General features: G+C 46.5%; 1 protein-coding gene across 4 annotated transcripts in view; it reads right to left on the bottom strand.

Annotated features, from left to right (window-relative positions):
- Positions 1–10,720: 10,720 nt before the first annotated feature.
- Positions 10,721–18,690, bottom strand: part of nfia (nuclear factor I/A) — a 109,530-nt gene continuing 101,560 nt past the window's right edge. For all 4 annotated transcript variants that reach the window (XM_026323045.2, XM_026323044.2, XM_026323043.2 and 1 more), the window contains one exon: positions 10,721–15,687. In XM_026323045.2, the coding sequence (XP_026178830.1) occupies positions 15,673–15,687 (15 nt within the window). In that variant the 3' untranslated portion in view covers positions 10,721–15,672. The remainder of the gene's footprint in view (positions 15,688–18,690) is intronic.

Here is an 18,690-nt window from a genome sequence, read left to right as displayed (position 1 = left end):
TGAGCCTGGAGCTCATCACTATTCACTGTGAAGAACACACACACACACACAGAGACACACACACACACGCACACACACACACACACACTGCAGTCCGTCTTTGATTAATGCTAATTTGTGTGTGGACGTGGAGCGCCTTAATCCCCGTCTCAAATTGGTCTTTCATTATGGCTGAGGTGGAATCAGGTGGGAGGGGCGTGTCCCTGCCCCTTCGTTAAGGTGGTGTCACCGTGGTTAACGTGGTTCAGTGTGAATGGATGAGGCGACCACAGGATGTCGCAGCCGTCCAGCCAACAGGGACCCAGAACTTTTATTCATTGAAAAGTTACTGAAAACACCAGTTAGTTTGCTGAGCAGGTAGAGGACAGTGGCTTTATACAGCTGCTGAAACACTGAGGCCCAGAACCAGGGAACCAGAACCCTGAACCCTGAGCTGAGACTCATTGTGAAGCTGCAGGTTCAGCTGATCAGTCACTGACAGACTCAGACTTTAAGGACTGGTTTCTCAGTCTCATGTGATGACTACAGGTGTGAACCCCCTGAGCTCCTAAACTGCCACCATGCACAGACTGAACTGACATGTGAACAACAACAACGTCATTTGTGCTCAGTTTCCTCCAAAGCTGCTGGGTTCCCATATGTTCCTTCCAGTTTGGCTCCATCAGCATCTTCTCCATAAATGTCCAACCAATGTGAAGCGTCCTGGTCTCTCCACTGCCCCCCCTCCTCCATGTTGATGTTTCCCACACTGAACGATGACGACAGGCGACATGTGCAGAGGAGGGAGACGTTAAAACGACCACATGGATTCTGATCTGACCGTTCTGACGGAGCTCGCACACTCACACATCGGACAGGAATCCGATCCAGGACCACATGTGCAGGTGGACCAGATCTGGTCTGAGAACATCTGGTTTGGTCTGTTCACACTGAGAGAACATCAGGACTGAGTCAGAGCAGCTGAGACGTGGACAGAGGGAAAGTCAGGGAGCAGAAGTGCCGTGTTTTCAGGTTTGTGGAAACTTCACTGGAGAAACAAGAACCCAAGCAGTGAAACAAGCTGTAACTATTAGATCTTGGTTCGAACCTCTGGGAGCTCAGACTGTTCTGCCTGAGTGGGTTCACAGCATCGCCTGCAGCAACGTGTCCGTCAGCTGGGGCCGATTGTTTCCCAGCAGCTCCGGCTGCTCATTAACCCTGTAAATCCTCTGTTTCGTCAGCTCATTATTCTCCAGGTGTCACTTCACTTCAGTTCCAAAACATGCTCAGCCTTCAGTGTAGCTGTTCAGGTGAGTACTCCCGGGGTAATTAGCCTGCACCTGGCTGGCTGTCCATCCAATGAGCATTCAGGATAAGGATAAAAGACAAAACAGGAACAGAAGCCGAGCTCGATGGAGCCGTCATTCACTTTTCTACGCATCAAGTAGCCTAATCAAAGACGAACAAATATGGAGCAGGGCACGACCTGAACACATCCACACCCAGAGAAAGAAACTGGCACTGGGCTCTTATGGAGGCACCTCAAGCCTGAGCCTCCATCAGCTGCGTTCACCGGTTCACAGGAACCTCCAAGCAGAACATGTGGAATTCTGAGCTAAAGTCATTCAACTCATGACACCAACAGCTGATAGCAACAAACAACCATGACCATGGCCATGACCGGCCACCAGGAGACGATCTCCAGGACAGTAAACAGCAGGTTCAGAAAGAGGCCGTCACACAGTGTTTACATCAGTTTAGTCAAACTATCACGCGCTGATTTCAAGTGTCATTTACTGAAACAGCTTCACTTAACACTGTGTGAAACTGAGACGTCTGGGCCATAAAACAGGCCCCAGCATCAGTTCAGTTGAAGAAATACGGCCCTGCAGCCTTTATTTCCTCCAGCTGCCAAATGCTGAAGAAGCAGCAGTGAAATTCATTTTTAGTGGGCAGCATATTTATTCATTATTCCACTGTCACATGTGGAACAATGTGACCATGCACTTCTATAAATAAAACCAGCAGACGTTCATCTGAAATCTGACTAGGTAACAAAGAGCCAGCTTACCACATGCTGGTCCAGGTGTAGAGAGGAGTGAAGGAGACTGTTCTGTCCACCTTAAATCATCCAGTCCACCTTAAACTTTAACTATAAAGTTCAGTTTCTCTTTCTACTTCCTTTGCAGTGCACTTCCTGGCACTTCTTCTTCATCTTGTGTTTTACCAGCAGTTGGCCACCAGCTCTTCCTGTCCCTTCCTTCCTCCACCTATAGGTGAGCAGAAGGCGGAGCCAAAAGTCAGCACGCACTTGTCGAATCATCTCACATATGTGAAGTCATTTGAAGAGGGTCTTTGATGGTTTGCTCATGTTCAGCTCCCTACCTGCCACAGAAGGCTGACGGCTGCTGCAGGTTCTGACAGATGATCCTACGGAGGCTCATTGTGTTTCCACAGGAACCATCAAAATCCACAGTTTTTAACAGCAGGCTTTTTGTTTAGTCCAGATGTTCCACATGTTGGGAACCAGTAAAACCAGCTGTGCCGCTGCAACATTGACATGCACTGATGCATTAATACTAATATGATAAAGTCATAGACTGTTGCATCGTCTTGGGGGTTGGATGCAGGACTTTCACCTGTAATGAAGTATTTTTTCAGTGTTGTATTGGTACTTTTACTTCAGTGTACAGAGTACTGGTTTGTAACGTATGTGACTCGCAGTGAATGAATGTTTGACACAAGCTTTCTACTATAAATCAGAGCAGGTACCAACTGGGGGTCTGAGTGGTGACGGTGTCTGCACAGATGGAACTGGATCATTAACAACGGATCCAGTTTTGGACATGGTGTCTCTAACATGGTTTACATGCAAGGATTAGTCAGGTTTGGCTCCAAATCAGTTTTTATGGAAAAAACAATGAGGGCTTGTTAAGCCATTATCAGACAGAACAAAAGCTGCTCCTGTTCTTCCTCCTGTGATTCCACCACAACCCTGGTCTCTGCTGAAAGTGGACTCTACAAATGAGCAGCATCATTACTTATATGTCACACAAGGGGTTAAATCCTTGTGGTTTCAGAAGCTTCTACAGCTGTTTTATGTTTTTGTTCCTCGACTTGATGCATGTAACCCATTATTATTTATTGCTGGGTCTTTTTTATGTAAACAAACAAAAATTCCAGTTCAGCTTCCTGCTCTGACCTCTTGACCTTTAGTGTGTTTGCTGGGGGTCACATCAGGTCACGGCCGTGTGTGTTGTGGAAAGGCAATGCCTGCTGTTGGCGGCCAGCTGAATTATTCACGCTCCTCTGCGGTCGCCACCCTCGCTGAAACCTGAGAGCAGGAGGAGGAGGAGGAGGAGGAGGAGGAAACTCACTGCCCCCCCAGGAAAGAACAGGAGAGTTCTCAGGTCCGTGAACAGACAGTGAAATATCAGTCACACCTGTTTACCTGTGACGTGCTGAACCACTGGACCAAAGACATGATCAGCGTTACTAAAGGCTGCACCCAGAGAGACTCAACACTAATGAAAAGCTGCTTTATGCTCTGACAACAAGCCCCAGAACAGACAGTGTGAAATGAAAGACCAGCCTGTGCATCACGATGGAATCAGTTAGACGAGTCGGACCATCACCTGGTTTTAGACACCTTAGGTCAGTGCTGTATTAGTGCTGCAGGCATCTGTCAAAATCCGGACTAACACTGCCACACAGACCAGATAATCCTGGTGAGCCCCTGGAAGCACCAACACCAGGACTAAATTTCCCCTTTTACCCAAGAACTATTAAAGTGGAAGAGGGAAGAGTGTGATGATGTGAACTTCATGAGATCTCTGGCACTGCTGTCAGTGTGAAATGAACTCATCTTATCAAACGCACTCGTTTATCCCTCCATTCTCTCCTTTAACCACAAGAGACAGTGAAATCCAAGAAATCTTTGTGCTATGAAGCAGTTAGTGGTATTCAATAACACACACACACACACACACACACACACACACACGGGAGGACTGCTGAAGTCAGCAGATCTGGCCGCCCAGAGGCTGGATTAGAACCAGTGTTTCTGTTACAAAGCAGAACTCTCACAGACTGAATGCTGGAAACAGCCAAGACAGAGGTCTCACTCTGCCTGGATTTTAGGGAACATCGAACATAGAACCCAACTCTCCACAGACAGGTGGGTGGGTTCACAGCCAGCCCCACCTGATGAATCAATGCATCAAACTACTCATTTCCCAGGGAGGGGTATTCTCAGAGAAGAACTTTAATGAGTTTCCAAGAATCCAAGGCTGTGTTTTCTTCACTTTGGCCTTCAAATAAACAAAAACTTCTTTGGGGTCAAGATGCAGATTATGGACACACTGGTGGAAGCTGAGACTTGGCTGACGTCCATGCTGAACTCACGGACCTGCTGTATTCACACTCAGTTTAACTATGACAGCACGTTTTATTTAAATTTCTTTTTTGTTCAACACATTTTATTTAAATTTCTTTTTTGTTTTGTTTGTGGGCGGCACGGGGGTTTAGTGGTTATCACTGTTGCCTCACAGCAAGAAGGTTCCTGGTCTGAAACCCATCAGGGGCCTTTCTGTGTGGAGTCTGCATGTTCTCCCTGTGCTTGTGTGGGTTTTCTCCAGGTCCTCTGGTTTCCTCCCACAGTCCAAAAACATGTATGTCAGGTTGATTGGTGACTCTAAATTGCCCATAGGAGTGAGTGTGAGTGTGTGAGGTTGTTGGTCTCTATGTGACCCTGTGATGGACTGGGGACCTGCCCAGGGTGGACCCCTGCCTTTCACCCAAAGAGAGCTGGGATAGGCTCCAGCAGGTCCCTGGGACCCTGGTTAGGAACAAGGGGGTCTAGATGATGGATGTTTCATTTGTTTTAAGCTGCTTTCTAAAATCCTGAGTCACTGACTTGGCCGATCAGCTGCAGACCAAGACCTTGCGATTTCACTGAATATAAGAGTAGGACTCGTGGAGTCCCCCATCAGGGACCAGCTGAGGCTGTAACAAGTTGTAACATAAGCTGCAGTCTGAAAGTTAGTTGATGAGTCAAATTATCTGAGAACAGGCTCTGGAACTGGAGATGACACACACACATTTATATGAAAATATTAACCACGTCGTCACAGCAGGATCTAAAAGTCGTGGAAGTGAAATAACTGCAGCCCAGCATGTACAGGGTTAGGGTTAATGTGGTACTGTGGTAAAGCTTTCATCAAAACAAGACCTCCCTGCTCTCCATCCATGTGTGTGAACATCAGTGACCTGAGACCTCTGTGTGACCTGTGACCTCTGTGTGACCTGTGACCTCTGTGTGACCTGTGACCTCTGTGTGACCAGCGAGCAGAGCTCTGTGGAAAAAACTCCATCCTGGACACCATGAGGACTGAAACCTTCCTCAGTGATCAGCAGAAAATCCAACGCTCGTCCATCACAGCTGGTCTCTTCAACAGGAAGTTGGCGTTAAACTAAACTACATTGCACGGGACAGTGGGATGCACTGGGCGCAATGCATCCTGGGTGTTGTAGGATCTTTCACTTTAGGAGCTTTTGGCATTAAGGACATTGTTTTACTGTTTGACACACAAAGGGCTGAGTTTATATGACCATCATGGATTATTGCTTTAGTTTGGCTGGTGGTTATTTTGGTTGGACTTGTACATATGAGCACAGACATGAACACGCACATGAAGACACACCCAGAGAGACAGTCCATAGAGCATTAGCGTCTTTATTTTTTTGTTGTTGTTGCATAGGAAATGCACATCTTGCTTCCAGTAAATTGAGTCTGCGTGGACATGGAGTCACTAATGGGGCCGAGAGTGATGGGCCTACAGTTCACCAGTGGAACAGAAACAACAGTGGGAAGAACAGGACAAACCAAAGCAGAACAACAGAGGGACTGACAGCAGTAGGTCAGAGAGGACAACAGAGACGTCAGTGCAAACTCACAGCATCAGAACACAGAGGGTGGACAAACAGTGGCACCGGCACCGAACCAATGGAAACTAGTTAACAGTGAACAAAAGTGTGACACCGGGCCGTGGACCCGGTGTGGCGGCGGCGGCAGAAAACACCGCCCTGTTCTGTAAAAGAGTTGTAGAGGCACAAGGTTTAAGTCAGTTCTGGGTGAGGATGGAGGTGCGGAGGTCAGGTCGATGGTCGGACGATGATGGAGGAAGCAATCAGGGTGAAGTTGTGGTTTCTGTGGTGAGTCGGGCAGTGAGAAGGGCATGATGGGATATGAGGGCGACGTGAGGATGTGAATGTGTGACTCAGGCTGCTCCAGGGCGCAGTCGGCCCAGCGACGCTCGCACTGAAGATAAAGATAAAGCTCTCCTTCCTCGAGATTGTCGTGGTTAGCTGCAGTTAGCATCGCCTCCGGAGGGCCGGCGGAAGGCCACGGGAAAAGCCGATCGAGCTGATTGATTATCTGTATCGGTCAATGGCTCAATTATTCAAAACATCAACAGGCTGGAGAAGAAAGTGGGTGTGGGCAGTTCTGAGCCGGAGCTAAAAAACAAATCCCTGGTTTGGTTGGTAGTTTGACACAGTTTTACATCAGGATGTTAAGATTTCTGCTCTGGTTTGTTAAAGGGCCATGCCAACTTTTTTGTATGTTTTAGTCTTGTCTACTACAAATCACTGCACTGCCAAACATTTTCCAAAACACGATCTGCTACTTTATATTTTTATATTTGTTTTTCTTCCCTCCTCACAGTCTCAGGCCTCAAACCTGAAGCAACAGTTTTATTATACCTACGTATTAGTACTTTACTGGAGCGAACGGTTTAACAAGCCAAAGTATATAAGGCAGTTAACATCAGCTCCACCTTTACCAGCTGCAACATTAAAGTGATCAACACAATAATCATCAATACTTAGAATCGATTAGCTGCTGTTGATTAGTCGGATAACAGATAAGATCATTAATATTTTTTGTCATTTTGTCAAAATTCTCTGGCTCCTGCTTCTTAATATGAAGCTTTTCCTTGTCAAGCTGATAAAAACATCATCGTGTCGTATCTGTGGTTCAAACAAAGTATTTTCCCTACAACAAAGACCTGAACCCATGAAAAACAGCACTGTTGAAAAATCTTTGGCAGTGACTTTAAATTCAGCGGCATTGTCCTTTAAAAAACAGTGCGGTCGTCAGCAAAGTTTTCTGTTTGGTTTCAAAGAGCAGCATCGACAGGCTGCGAGTGGAAAACACAGAGGAGCCACTGGAGGTGAGCTAGACAAGCCGATCGACCCCGGCTGGTCCGAGACTGGGGGGGGGTTCTGGGGCTGTGGAGGGATGGGGGGGTCTCCCAGGTGCCAGCTACCTCTGTCTCCTTCTAGACCTTTCTCATCCTGGAGGAGCGCCGGCTCGTTTGAAGTCCTGCCGGGGGTAGTGGTGGTGGTGGTGGGTGGAGGGGCAGGGGGTTCTGTCCTGGATAGTGCTGAGCTCTGCAGAAACGGGCCGAGGCCATCGATTCACGCTCCTGCAGGAAGCTGCCTGGGGAGGAGGAGGAGGAGGAGGAGGAGGAAGAGGAGGAGGAGGATTCATCCAGAGCCGTGCACAGATTTCTGCTGGTCAATGGTTTGGAGGGAGGGTGTGTGTGTGTGTGTGTGTGTGTGTGTGTGTGCGTGGAGGGGGGGACCAGCCGGGTGTTTGCTGATGTTAAGTTAAAAGCCGGAGATTGTCGGATTGAAAAAACGGTGCGAGGCTGCGGCGGATGGCCCGGGCAGTCATCATGGTGGCACATCAATGACAGTGAAGTGACACACAGCAGAACAGGTGGAGGTGGTGTGTTCATGTCCATGTGAGCAGGGTGGAGGTAGAGCATGGAGCAGAGGGGGTGAGACAGTTTGAGGCATACAGGGAGAGGTAAGAAAAGGAATCCAAACAGAACATCTGGTTTTTGTTTTTCTCATTTGTTGATTCGTAACAGCTTACTAGGCGATTATGGAAGAGCATGCAGTTATATCTTATGATTATTGTACATTAGCTATAATCAGAGGGGCCTGACAGACAGCAAAGGCTACTGGTGTTCAGGAATTTCAACAATTACAAACAATTATTGGAGTCAGTATTCAGAACAGCATTATAATACAGGTTTTCACAGGCACTACATTTGATCTTTTTCATTATATCATGTAATATGCTGGTTTGTTTTTATTTTTCATTTCTTTTTCAGATTTTTCGTGTAACTCGTTCGGTCCGTAGAAGCTGGGATCTGGAAACGGAAGGGTCGACCCTAAAAGAAGGCAGAGGCTGAAACTTTTCACAAAGTAGATACCAAAGTCCACGTGGATGTTTGTTTTAGTCAGTGCATAGTTCTCATGCAGATTAGACTGCTATGCTTTGTTACGCTGTCAGGAAGCATGATAGTAAGTTCAAATTGTCACATTTTCCAGCTTACCTCCCCTTCACTGGCTTGATTTAACACTTAGCACCATGTAATGGTTTTGCAACAGGATAAATAAATATCTTTGCAAAGGAGCAGTGACAGTGTAATTCATTACAGTTGAGCGCTGGAGAGCAGCTTCAGTGTTACCTGCCTCCACTTCCAATGACTTTCCTTCATCTCTCTAAAGTGATGCCATTTATACTCATTTCCCCAGCTCCTGCCCCGGCTCGGCCGACACGGTGAAGGATGTCTTCCTTCTGCTCCGTTCCCGGCTCGGATTTGGTGCCACAGAAAACAACAGGAGAAAATGCAAAACTGCAGGAGCTGGACGTCAGGTGTCACTGAAGCTTCTCCCCGTCCCTTTGTCTGATTGTTCTACGAGTGCTGTTGGTTCAGCACTGCTATAATTCACATACTCTGGAAGTACTTCACTGGGGAGGGGGGGGTTAAATACCCTGGTCTAAGCCTGAAGAATTCTGCCCCTCTTCACATCGAGCTGTTCACATCCAGCTGTTTCCGACCCCTCCCAACCACAGACTCACACAGCAGTCCAGTCTGATGGGTTAAAACCTCAGGTGGTTGTGGTGAGGGTGGGGTGGGTGGTGTTGTGGGGTGAGGATAATTTCTGCCCAGGAGAATTTGGACAAACATGAAGACAACAAAGGCGTCAACCTTCATTCAACCCTGTTTCCTGATGGAGCGGCAGAATTCCTCAAAGTCAAAATCCAGAAATCAACTCATGGTCGGAGGGGGCGGGAGACAGCGGGGGAGGTGGAGGGGGTGGGTGGGGAGACAGCGGTGGGGGGTGGCAGCAAATGCAAGTGCATTTCCTCTACAGTCCCTCTCTCTCATATTGCTGGTTGAACATGGGCCGGGTGGTGTTTCTAGATTTCAGGGTGGGTGGAGGAGGCTGTGTGCTGGTTGGGCCGGTGGGTGCAGCGTCGTGCCGTACAGCCTCTCCGCCCTCTCAGCCACAGCTTTGATTTGTGTCTGCTGCTGGAGGAGGAGGAGGAGGAGAGCGTGGTGCTTCACCTTCAACCCTTCCACAGCCTCCACCACCACCATCACCCAGTGAACTGGGACTGGGACTCCAGGCCGAGTGGGATTTGAGTTGCTGCTCGTTTCTTTGCACCTGTTCATGACTTTAGTGTTTAGTTTGTCCTTTTGAACGAGCGTCTGTACGTTAACTTGCCCCCAGAATAACAAACCAGGCAACACTGTTCAACAAGCTACAGCCTGGAGCCGAAAACAGAAGTGAAACATGCAGCTTTGCATGGAGGGTTTTTGATGCATCGCGGCAGCAGATGGAAATATTAGTTCTTGTCCTGGATTATTGGATATCTTTGGAAATCTGGGATGTTTTTGCAAAGCCCTGAAGCCAGGAAAGATATTTCTGTTCCAGTGGATCCACACTGCAGCTTGTGTGCAACAACTGTTATCTTGAACGCATTAAGGTTTTAACCATCAAACACAAGACATCAGATGCATCTTGTGCATGCAGGACAATATTAGATTAGAAACATTGGTCAGGACTTTGGGACCTTTATAAAATCCCTGCTAGAAATAAAAATGTGTCCTTTGAGTTTGATCAGTCTAAGGCTGGAGAAAATTTTATATCCTTCAGGTCTTTATGGAAGCAGCTGTGTAGAAAGGCTGTTCTGAGACTGATTTGGGAGGATAATCATTAACACCCTTCTCTGCACAGACGCACATTTACCACAAAGAGCATCAGACAGAACCGACGTGCTTCATTTTTCATCCGTACGGCTGATGTTCTACCTGACCATGGAACCAGGCACTGACAGAAACAATCAAACGGATGAAGACTGAGGTGAGATTGTTTCTGCCACCTGCTGCTTCCAGAGTCGACTTTGAACAGTCAGCATGGAAGAGAAGTCCCAGTGATGCTGAGAATCATGGGAGACATGAACATCTGTAACAAACTCAGTCACGATGAGGATCGTGTCTCCAGAGCAGCAAGAGAACAGGGGAGGTGAAGGGTCTGTGGTTTTTACCTGTCGAGTCTTTTTTGTATTGACTACTGGGTTACGAGTGTTGTCGAAAACAGCTGGATCATCTCGCGTTATTCATGGACGTCAATATTTCTGATTGGGAGAACAGCTGGAAGGTTTTTTAGGAAACGAGCAGGGACTCTGTTCCCACCGGAGCGCTGGTCCTTTACCCCGGTGACCAGATTAGCTGTGATATACCAGGATGAGCGGCAGTGCGTGTGTGGATGGGCGGAGATCAGAGCGGACCTCCAGGCTCGGGCAGGGTGGGAGATGAGGAGGAGGTGATCTTGTGGGCCGGTAAAGAAAGAAACAGATGGAAAAGAAAAAGAATCGTGTTGCATAATCAAGCTGTTTATTTTCCTGCATGGAATGGTGAACACAAAAAAAGATGCCTAGATGCATTTATAGTAGGGGCATCCTTTGGCTGGCTATGTCATTGTCTCCTGCCTAAAACTAAGGTTTTAAAATGCATAAAAACGCTCACTTTTCTTACCAGGTTTCCTCAGAATCGCCAAGTTTTAGCTTCATCAACACTGATGCAACAAATAACCTTCAAAACATACAGCATACTGTAACATCCATTTACAATGGTCTTATCACCACAGCGCCCTATACTTTTGAAGTACAGGAAGATGCCATACCATCAACAGAGGAAATGTCCTTAAATACATACAAAAGGAAAGCAAATCAAGAAAAACAAAGAAAATAAGGAAACAGGAAGTTTTCAACTTAAATCCAGTTCCCAGAAAACAAATCAAACCAGTTCTAGTAATGTGGCCTCGATACAAACAATCAGAAAATTCACAACACTAGTTTTTCCTCATTTAATCAATGTTACAAAAGTCCTGCATTATAAAATAGGGCAGCTTTAAAATCAGTGTAATTAATAAAACTATACAACATACAAACACGTCTCCCAGTCAGGCCGAGTGGCCCCGCTGCACTGCCTCCGTCGCTAAGAGCTAACTCTTCTCTGCGTCTCTTCGCTGCTGTACCAGAACTAAATTACACACAACACAAGAACAACAACAAAAACACACTGCCCAAACTATTGCTTTTATATTCTTTTTCAGCTTTTCTTTCTTTAAAAACGGTGCAATTTTGCCATTATCTTACACACACAGCCAAAAGTCGCTGATTAGATGCTAGGCTGTTTCACAAGGTTTTTGCGACACTTTGAAAAAAATGTCCGTGCAATTTTTTTTAAAAATTCCCTTCGCTCTTTTGAAGCCCTGGAAGCTGTTTTTTTTTTTTTTTGTGTTTTCATACTTTTGACTATTGTCGTTTCGTTCATATTTAGTGCAGATAATTAAGGAAGTAATGCCCAACTCATGGCTAAAGGGTCGGCGAAGAACAGGGACGAAACAAACATGTCACACTAGGAGGAAACACACAACCCACACAAGTAGAACTACTAAACCATCACAGCCGACGCCATCACGTCGCCGTCCGTTCAATTGTACCGACGGACTGAACACGGGACAGGTAAACAGTTTATTCACTTAAACCTCTGCCGAGCAGGGCGGGGCACGGTTAAAACGTTTTCCACAAGCTCTTTTCTGCGCAATGGAGAAGTCGGACTTGTTTAGGGATTGCCTGTGACCAAAGAAATAAAAATAAAAGCTTTTAGGAAAGAGAGACCCGAATGTAGTAGAGCGTCCGTCTGGTAGATTATCGAAACAGGAAGGAAGGAACCAGCTCAGCGTGGCTTCGCCAATTCAGACACCGACCACAGAGCACACCGCCAGTCAGGTGCACACGACTTTGGTTGAAAGTAAACAGAAAGAAAACCCAAAGTAAATAAACACTTTAAAACTAAAATAAGTCTAAGTGAGTGCAAGTAGGTTTTGCATATTTTATGTCCTCATTTTTCATGTCTGGCAACAGAAGAGACAAACCAAAACTGAAAAGAGGAAGACTTGAAGCTGGTCAGAGGTTGAAGCAACAGACGTGAAAATTGCCATCATCCCACCAGAGGCCAGGATGAGGCGGGTGGACAGGGTCAGTATGGGTCACTGATCTACCAGGTCGGGCATTAGCTCTGTCTAATTGACACTGACAGGACGACATTCAGTGAAATGAGCACGACGTCCTCAACCTGCAACGACAAGTGACAAGTGTGTTTTTAATCCATCGGTTCTCTGAGCTCTAAACCAAAAGTCCAATTAGTGAAAAATAACAGTCGTCTTTTTGTCTCCTCACTAATCTCAATAAAACCGTCACCTGAGGCCCAGTTGGTTAATGGGAGCTCGTACAATGGGATGAACGCACAAACTACGATGACACAAACATCTTTTGCTGCTAAAACAAACTGTTATCTGACCTCGTCCAAGCTGTTTTAGTTAAGTTACACTCACTGGGCACAAAGTGTGAGGTCAACACAAAGAGCTATCAAATCCAAACACAGCCAAATGTTAGCTAAGATTTAGCCATTAGCCGTTAGCTTAGCAGCTAAAGTTGGCCGTGACTTATCTGTTTAGCAGCTAAACTTACTTTTTAACTGAAACCAAACTTTCAGGGACAAGGAAATATAAAAAACCTTAAACCTACAATATACAGTATTTAGGTGCTAACGCTAACTATTAGCTAACCTTAGTTAAACTAACCAGATGGAGATGATATAAACATTATGTCCTAACACTAAATGTTTTGTGTGGCTAAGCTATCAGCTAACATGACTCAAACTGTTTCAGCTGCTAATTTAAACTGGGGTCGCACATATGGAATAAAATTAGAGAACATCCTGCTCATTCCACAAAACGCCCCTGTGTCGCCGTCAGGTAGCAGAGACCTGGAGCTTCTGTAGCTGGAGTGAGATTTGTGCTCAGCGCCGCAGGTGGGGGGCGTTAGAAAACAGTGCAGCACTGATCCTGAGACCTCATGACACTGAGAGTCTGCTAGAGAGAAATTCCTCCTCAGCTTTAATGCTCTGACAGTAACTGCTCCAGGTACCTACAGAATCTGTGGTGGGGAGGGGGGAGGAAATTTAAGAAAATAAATGACAACCAACAGAACAAGACTCTCCACATCGGATCTTGTGCACTCTGTCAGGACTGGACCGTAGCTCAAGGCACATTGATGAGGAACAATTGTTGTCGTGCAATTCGATAATGTACAGATGATGGAGAAAGTCTCGGAGCTGAGAAGCAGAACTGATCTGTTGTTGCAGAAAAAGGAAGGAAGCGGGAAGATCAGGAGAAATAAAGAGAATGGAGAGATGCCGAGAAGCGAAGAGAGCTGGTTGTTTGTGAAGGAGAGCCGTAGAAAAAAGAATAAGACTGGCAACTGCCTGATGTTGGGTTTACAATATAGTGTCTTTATCTCACTAACTACATCATCTATGGAAAAATTTGTCACTAACACTAAAACATGCAGATTTTTTTGTACATTTTTTATAACTTTTTCACTTAAATTCACTTTTGTTCGACGCTGGATGGTCGTAAGAGTGTGTGTGTGTGTGTGTGTGTGTGTGTGTATATATATTTATATATATATAGCCTATATATATATAGTATAGGAAAGAAAAAACAAAACTGAAGTTCAATAAAATGGTAAGTTGCATGTGAAGCGCTCAACTGGACGAAAGCCTCCAGGGTTGCCCTCTGCTCCGCCTTATTATCACTAGACCACACGCCCTGATGAAACACTGCAGGAATAAGTGCTTTTCATTGCACGGGGCCTCAAGGAGACCCGGCCAATCACTGGAGAAAACATGATTACTCTGAAACTCACTAGTTAGATACTGTCCTGCCTCATGAGACAGTGAAAGGATGTGCTCAATAAAATAAGTTAATCACTTCGTGTTTTCTCTTTTAAACAAACTGAAAAGCAGATGGAAGCTGCAAGAAATGCTGTAAAAAGTGATTGTTCAAACTGATGATAGTTCTTAAAGGGATTCTGGTTCTATCATGCTACCAGCTTTACAAGATGAACAAACAACATATGATAAACAATAGAAGTGAATACAGCTCCCCTTATTTCTCACAAGGCTATTGTTTCTAGTTCAGCGCTGTGTTGTTGTCTTTTTTACCCCAATATTTTAGAGTCCCAGAGGTGTGAGCGGACTAGGAAGAAAAATATATATTTATATATACTTTTCAACAACTGTTCAACGAGCTATCTTACAAAGATATTTAACTATCCAACAGCTAGCCAACAAAATTGCACTTTCCTCATGATCAATATTCCACTGCTAAACTTCACGTCTGCCTGCTCAGTCTCGGACACCGGAGTTTTCTGCCCGCTCCCAGCGTGCTGTAGCTTCACCCAGACTGTGGATGGACGGGGGGGGGGGGGGGGACGGGACAGGCTGAAATGACGCTAAGAGAGAAAAATCAATGAGCCATGAAGCCAAAGCCTCCTAAATAAACGAGCTTGGATCGCAGATCGCAACACTTCACATCAACAAACCCCTGCTTCCCCACCTTTTTATACCCCCCCCCACCCCTCCATGCGTAGTTCGTGTGAAACAGGCAGGGCGTTTGTTTGCACCCACACCACCTCCCCATCAGATCAGGTCTTTCCATTAAGTACTGGTCCATGTCCTTGGAAAGAGCCCTCGGGTCGACTTCCTCCCTCCCTGACCTGCCACCAAATGGGGGCGGGGTCAAGTGGGGGTGGAGTCCATTCCAGGAGGTGTGTGAGAGCTCAGGCGGGAGGGACAGGGGTCTTACCTGGTGGTATCTGAGCCAGGTAACACCTCCCTGTCCCCCCCAACCACGGTGCATCCCATCCTGTCCCACCAACCAAACTGACCCCAAGACGTCAGAGTCCAACAGCAGGGGGTTGATGGTGGGTGTGGGGAGGGCGTTAAACCGCTGCAAGTCCACTGGATTCTCACACTGCAGAGGATGATGGGAGAGTGTGTATGTAGGTTCTTCAGACGGGAAGCTGTGATTCAGTCTCGTGGCATTCCCAAAAATTGAAGGCTCAATCCCCCCAAACAGGTCTGGTTTTTTGGGGGGGGGTGTTCGGGCAGGGTCTGGCACTATATATGGACACTGACATATGAACCATATGTCTAAAGGGAAGTCTAGGACCTAGAGTTTACAGAGTGGGTGTTTAACACCGGGGTCGGGGCGCGTTTGTTCGGCTGTAGCCATGCTGATGCTGCTGAGTCTCTGTATGGAGCTGGTGGGGGTGGAGTCAGGCGCAGAGGGGGAGGAGGAGGGCTGTAGGGCCGGGGCAAGACAGGGCTCTCTGTTGCAGCTGGCGACAAAGGTCAAAGGTCAAGGTGGAGGCTGCAGCAATCTGTAGTACTGGTGGGTGGAGTATGGAGGGCCTCCTTATCCCAGGTACCACTGTGGAGACAGAAGAAGACAAGTGTTATGATGGTAGAGCCACATAAACCTCCAGGAAACCAGAGCCGGACCAGGTCTATGTTCACATCACACCTGATGTTATTTCTACGCTGTGAGGACATGAGTGCACCACGAGGACATTTCTACACTGTGGACTTTATATCTTACTCTCACCCAGCTCTAGGGTTCAGGTTCGAACCAGGCTGAGATCAGGGTAGGGGACCGGGGAATGCATCATGTCGGTGAGAGTCCTCACAACTACAGAAAGACCACCATGTACAGTATGTGTGCGTAATCCCATCTCTGATCGTATCGATCGGCAAAGGTGCATCGTTCACGTTTCATGAATCCCTCCCTCCTCTTCCTCGCTGGCCCACCGAGTTCAAGTTCATCCCTGCCTTACATCATGTCTGGTTGCTAGGGACAACCAGACGGCCCGCGACGTGACTACCATCGCCAAGGAAACCGCATCGTACACGCCTCTATCCCTCCTCTTCCTCCACATTCACCCTCTCTCAATTGCTTTCCCCTGTCCCGCTCTGCACTTCTTCACACACACACACACACACACACACGGACATACACACTTTTATTGCGCGCAATTTAGAAAATGTGTTTTGAATGTTGAATGTAAAGTAGAAGTTTAAATAAAATGAAGGTAAATAGCTCCTGTTTCTGTGCATGTGTTGCAGGGTCTCAGTGCACGCAGACCTCAGCTGCTCCTGACTCTTTGTAATTCTACTGCTGTGTGTGTGTGTGTGTGTGTGTGTGTGTGTGTGTGCGCAGTAGTGATAGAGGAGAAGACTGGAAGGTTAGTTTTTAATCAATACAACTTGCTGACGCTGGGACTTTTCTATCTCACTCACTCGCTCCCTCTCTCTCCCCCTGTGTCTCCCGCCCTCTCGCTCGCTCCCTGCACTGCAGCTCCTCCCTCTGTCCTGAGAAGACTCGGAGAAGATGAAACTCTCACAGGCCAGACAGTGTGTATGTGTGTGTGGAGTAATGTTACCACACAGCGGGCTGATGCTGACAGCTGTGATTCAGACTCTAGATACTCATCACACAGAAAGGAAGCAAAGGAAAAGGGAGGAAAGAGGAAAAAGATGGAGATTTTAAGGTGGTTTTTCATCCAACTATGACACAAACTTTAAGCAAATTTAAAAACTTCTGCAATAGAAAATGTGAATTCAAGAAAGTTTTGTCCACTGCCATGATATGGGTTTCTGTAGGTGCTTATAACCCCCCCATCCTCCAAAAACAAACAAACAAACAAACAGAATTTTAGTTTAGTACAAATAATCCTGACTGGACTTAAAGGTTTTTGATAACGTCCAGTGAAGCTGATTGTCTCATACATCACGTACGGTGACGAGTTAATCATGAGGTGCTCTGGATGTGACCTCAATGTTCCTGACGGTCGAACATCTTTGTGTCGCTGCGACAAAAGTCACTTCCAGGATGAATGTGGTCCGTCGACCATCGAAACCGTCCTCAAACAAATCGCGCCATGTTCACGTCCCCCCACCATTTAGCTTCTGTCAACAGGTAACCATGGTAACTGTACACAGCAGAGATGGCTGAAAACAAATGAAGTTTAGTAAACAGGTTGGAGATGGCTGTAACCATGGTAACAAAGGTGGAGAAGGGTGGAGCCTCCGTGCGATACAACATAAATAAATATAGACATAAAAATTCAAGTTACAGGACAACATCAACATCGTCACTGAGGAAAATGGGACTGAACTGTCTCGTTTGTGTGACTATATAAAAAAATCAATAAAACAAAATTAGACCTAAACAAATTTAATGTTTTTCTGCCTAGAAACTGAACAAACATTGAGATGAGGTTCCACTGCACCTGGTGTGAAGAACATATCTACTGCACTGTTGAACCACAGACAGAGTCACAGTGCACGAACCGCACTCCACCACCAGCAGCTCTCTCTCTCTCTGCACTAGGACTGTTTCTATGTCTCTCGCCCAGACCGGTCTCATCCTGAGTCAGCACTTCACGCGCACAGACACACAGTGCGGGGGAATCATAGGGTGGGCGTGGTGGTTTTACTGCATGTGTGAGCGTCACCTTGAAGACGCAGATGATGACTACACACACACACACACACACACACACACACACACAGTACTTGTATCTGTGAGGACACTCGGTGATATAATGCATTCCTTTGCCCCTTACCTTAACCCTTACATTACTTTTACTTCACTGTACTGTGTCTTTACTGTGCAGTATCTGCTCAGACTCCATATCAGCAGATAGTCACTGTCAGATATTTTACTGAAAGTAAGTAGTCCTGGATTCAAAGCTGTACTTTAGTATTGTCAGGAAACTGCACTTAATAGTATTAGTATTACAAGAAAAATCGCTAATGGTGTTTTCATTTTGTTGCTGAACAGCTTTGCATATTCGTCATTGCGTGTGTGTTGAGGTGCAACAGCTTGGCGTGCACTTTAAGCTGTGCTGACCTTTGTAGGTGCAGCCAACCACCGCTAACCGCTAATTAGCCTACCTATGTTTCTGAACAACGAAGAGCCTCAAACTCAGAGCAGACAGACACAGATAGAGCGGACTGTTCTCGTGGTGACGAGGCTGATACAAAACACTCTTCGGGTCCCTGACATTTAGCCAGTCACTGTAGCATTTAGCCAAGGTGCTGCCCCTGGGCTTTCAGAGATGAACTGAGGAACAAGAAACAACCCCTTTGTTTTATTGCTCTAATGCCAAGGTGCCTTAAGGAACAGGGCTCGAAAGTGGAGGTTTCTGTTTCCCAACAGGAATAATCAGCTGGGAATATTTCTGCGTGTGTGTGTGTGTGTGTGTGTGTGTATGTGTGTGTCTACTAGCACGTAATTGAACCCCATGGTGACGGTCTAATAGACACCCACACATCTTGTACTTAACACACCCATGGGCATATTGAACTTCCTAGCCCCTGACACTAAGGTCAACTATCCCTGATCCAAATCTGGTCCTAACCTGAACTCTGA

This window comes from Mastacembelus armatus, chromosome 4, assembly GCF_900324485.2.
Source record: "Mastacembelus armatus chromosome 4, fMasArm1.2, whole genome shotgun sequence".
Classification (NCBI taxonomy): Eukaryota; Metazoa; Chordata; class Actinopteri; order Synbranchiformes; family Mastacembelidae; genus Mastacembelus; species Mastacembelus armatus.
The sequence above is the reverse complement of the archived record's forward strand: the minus strand, read 5'-3'. Positions and strand labels throughout refer to the sequence as shown.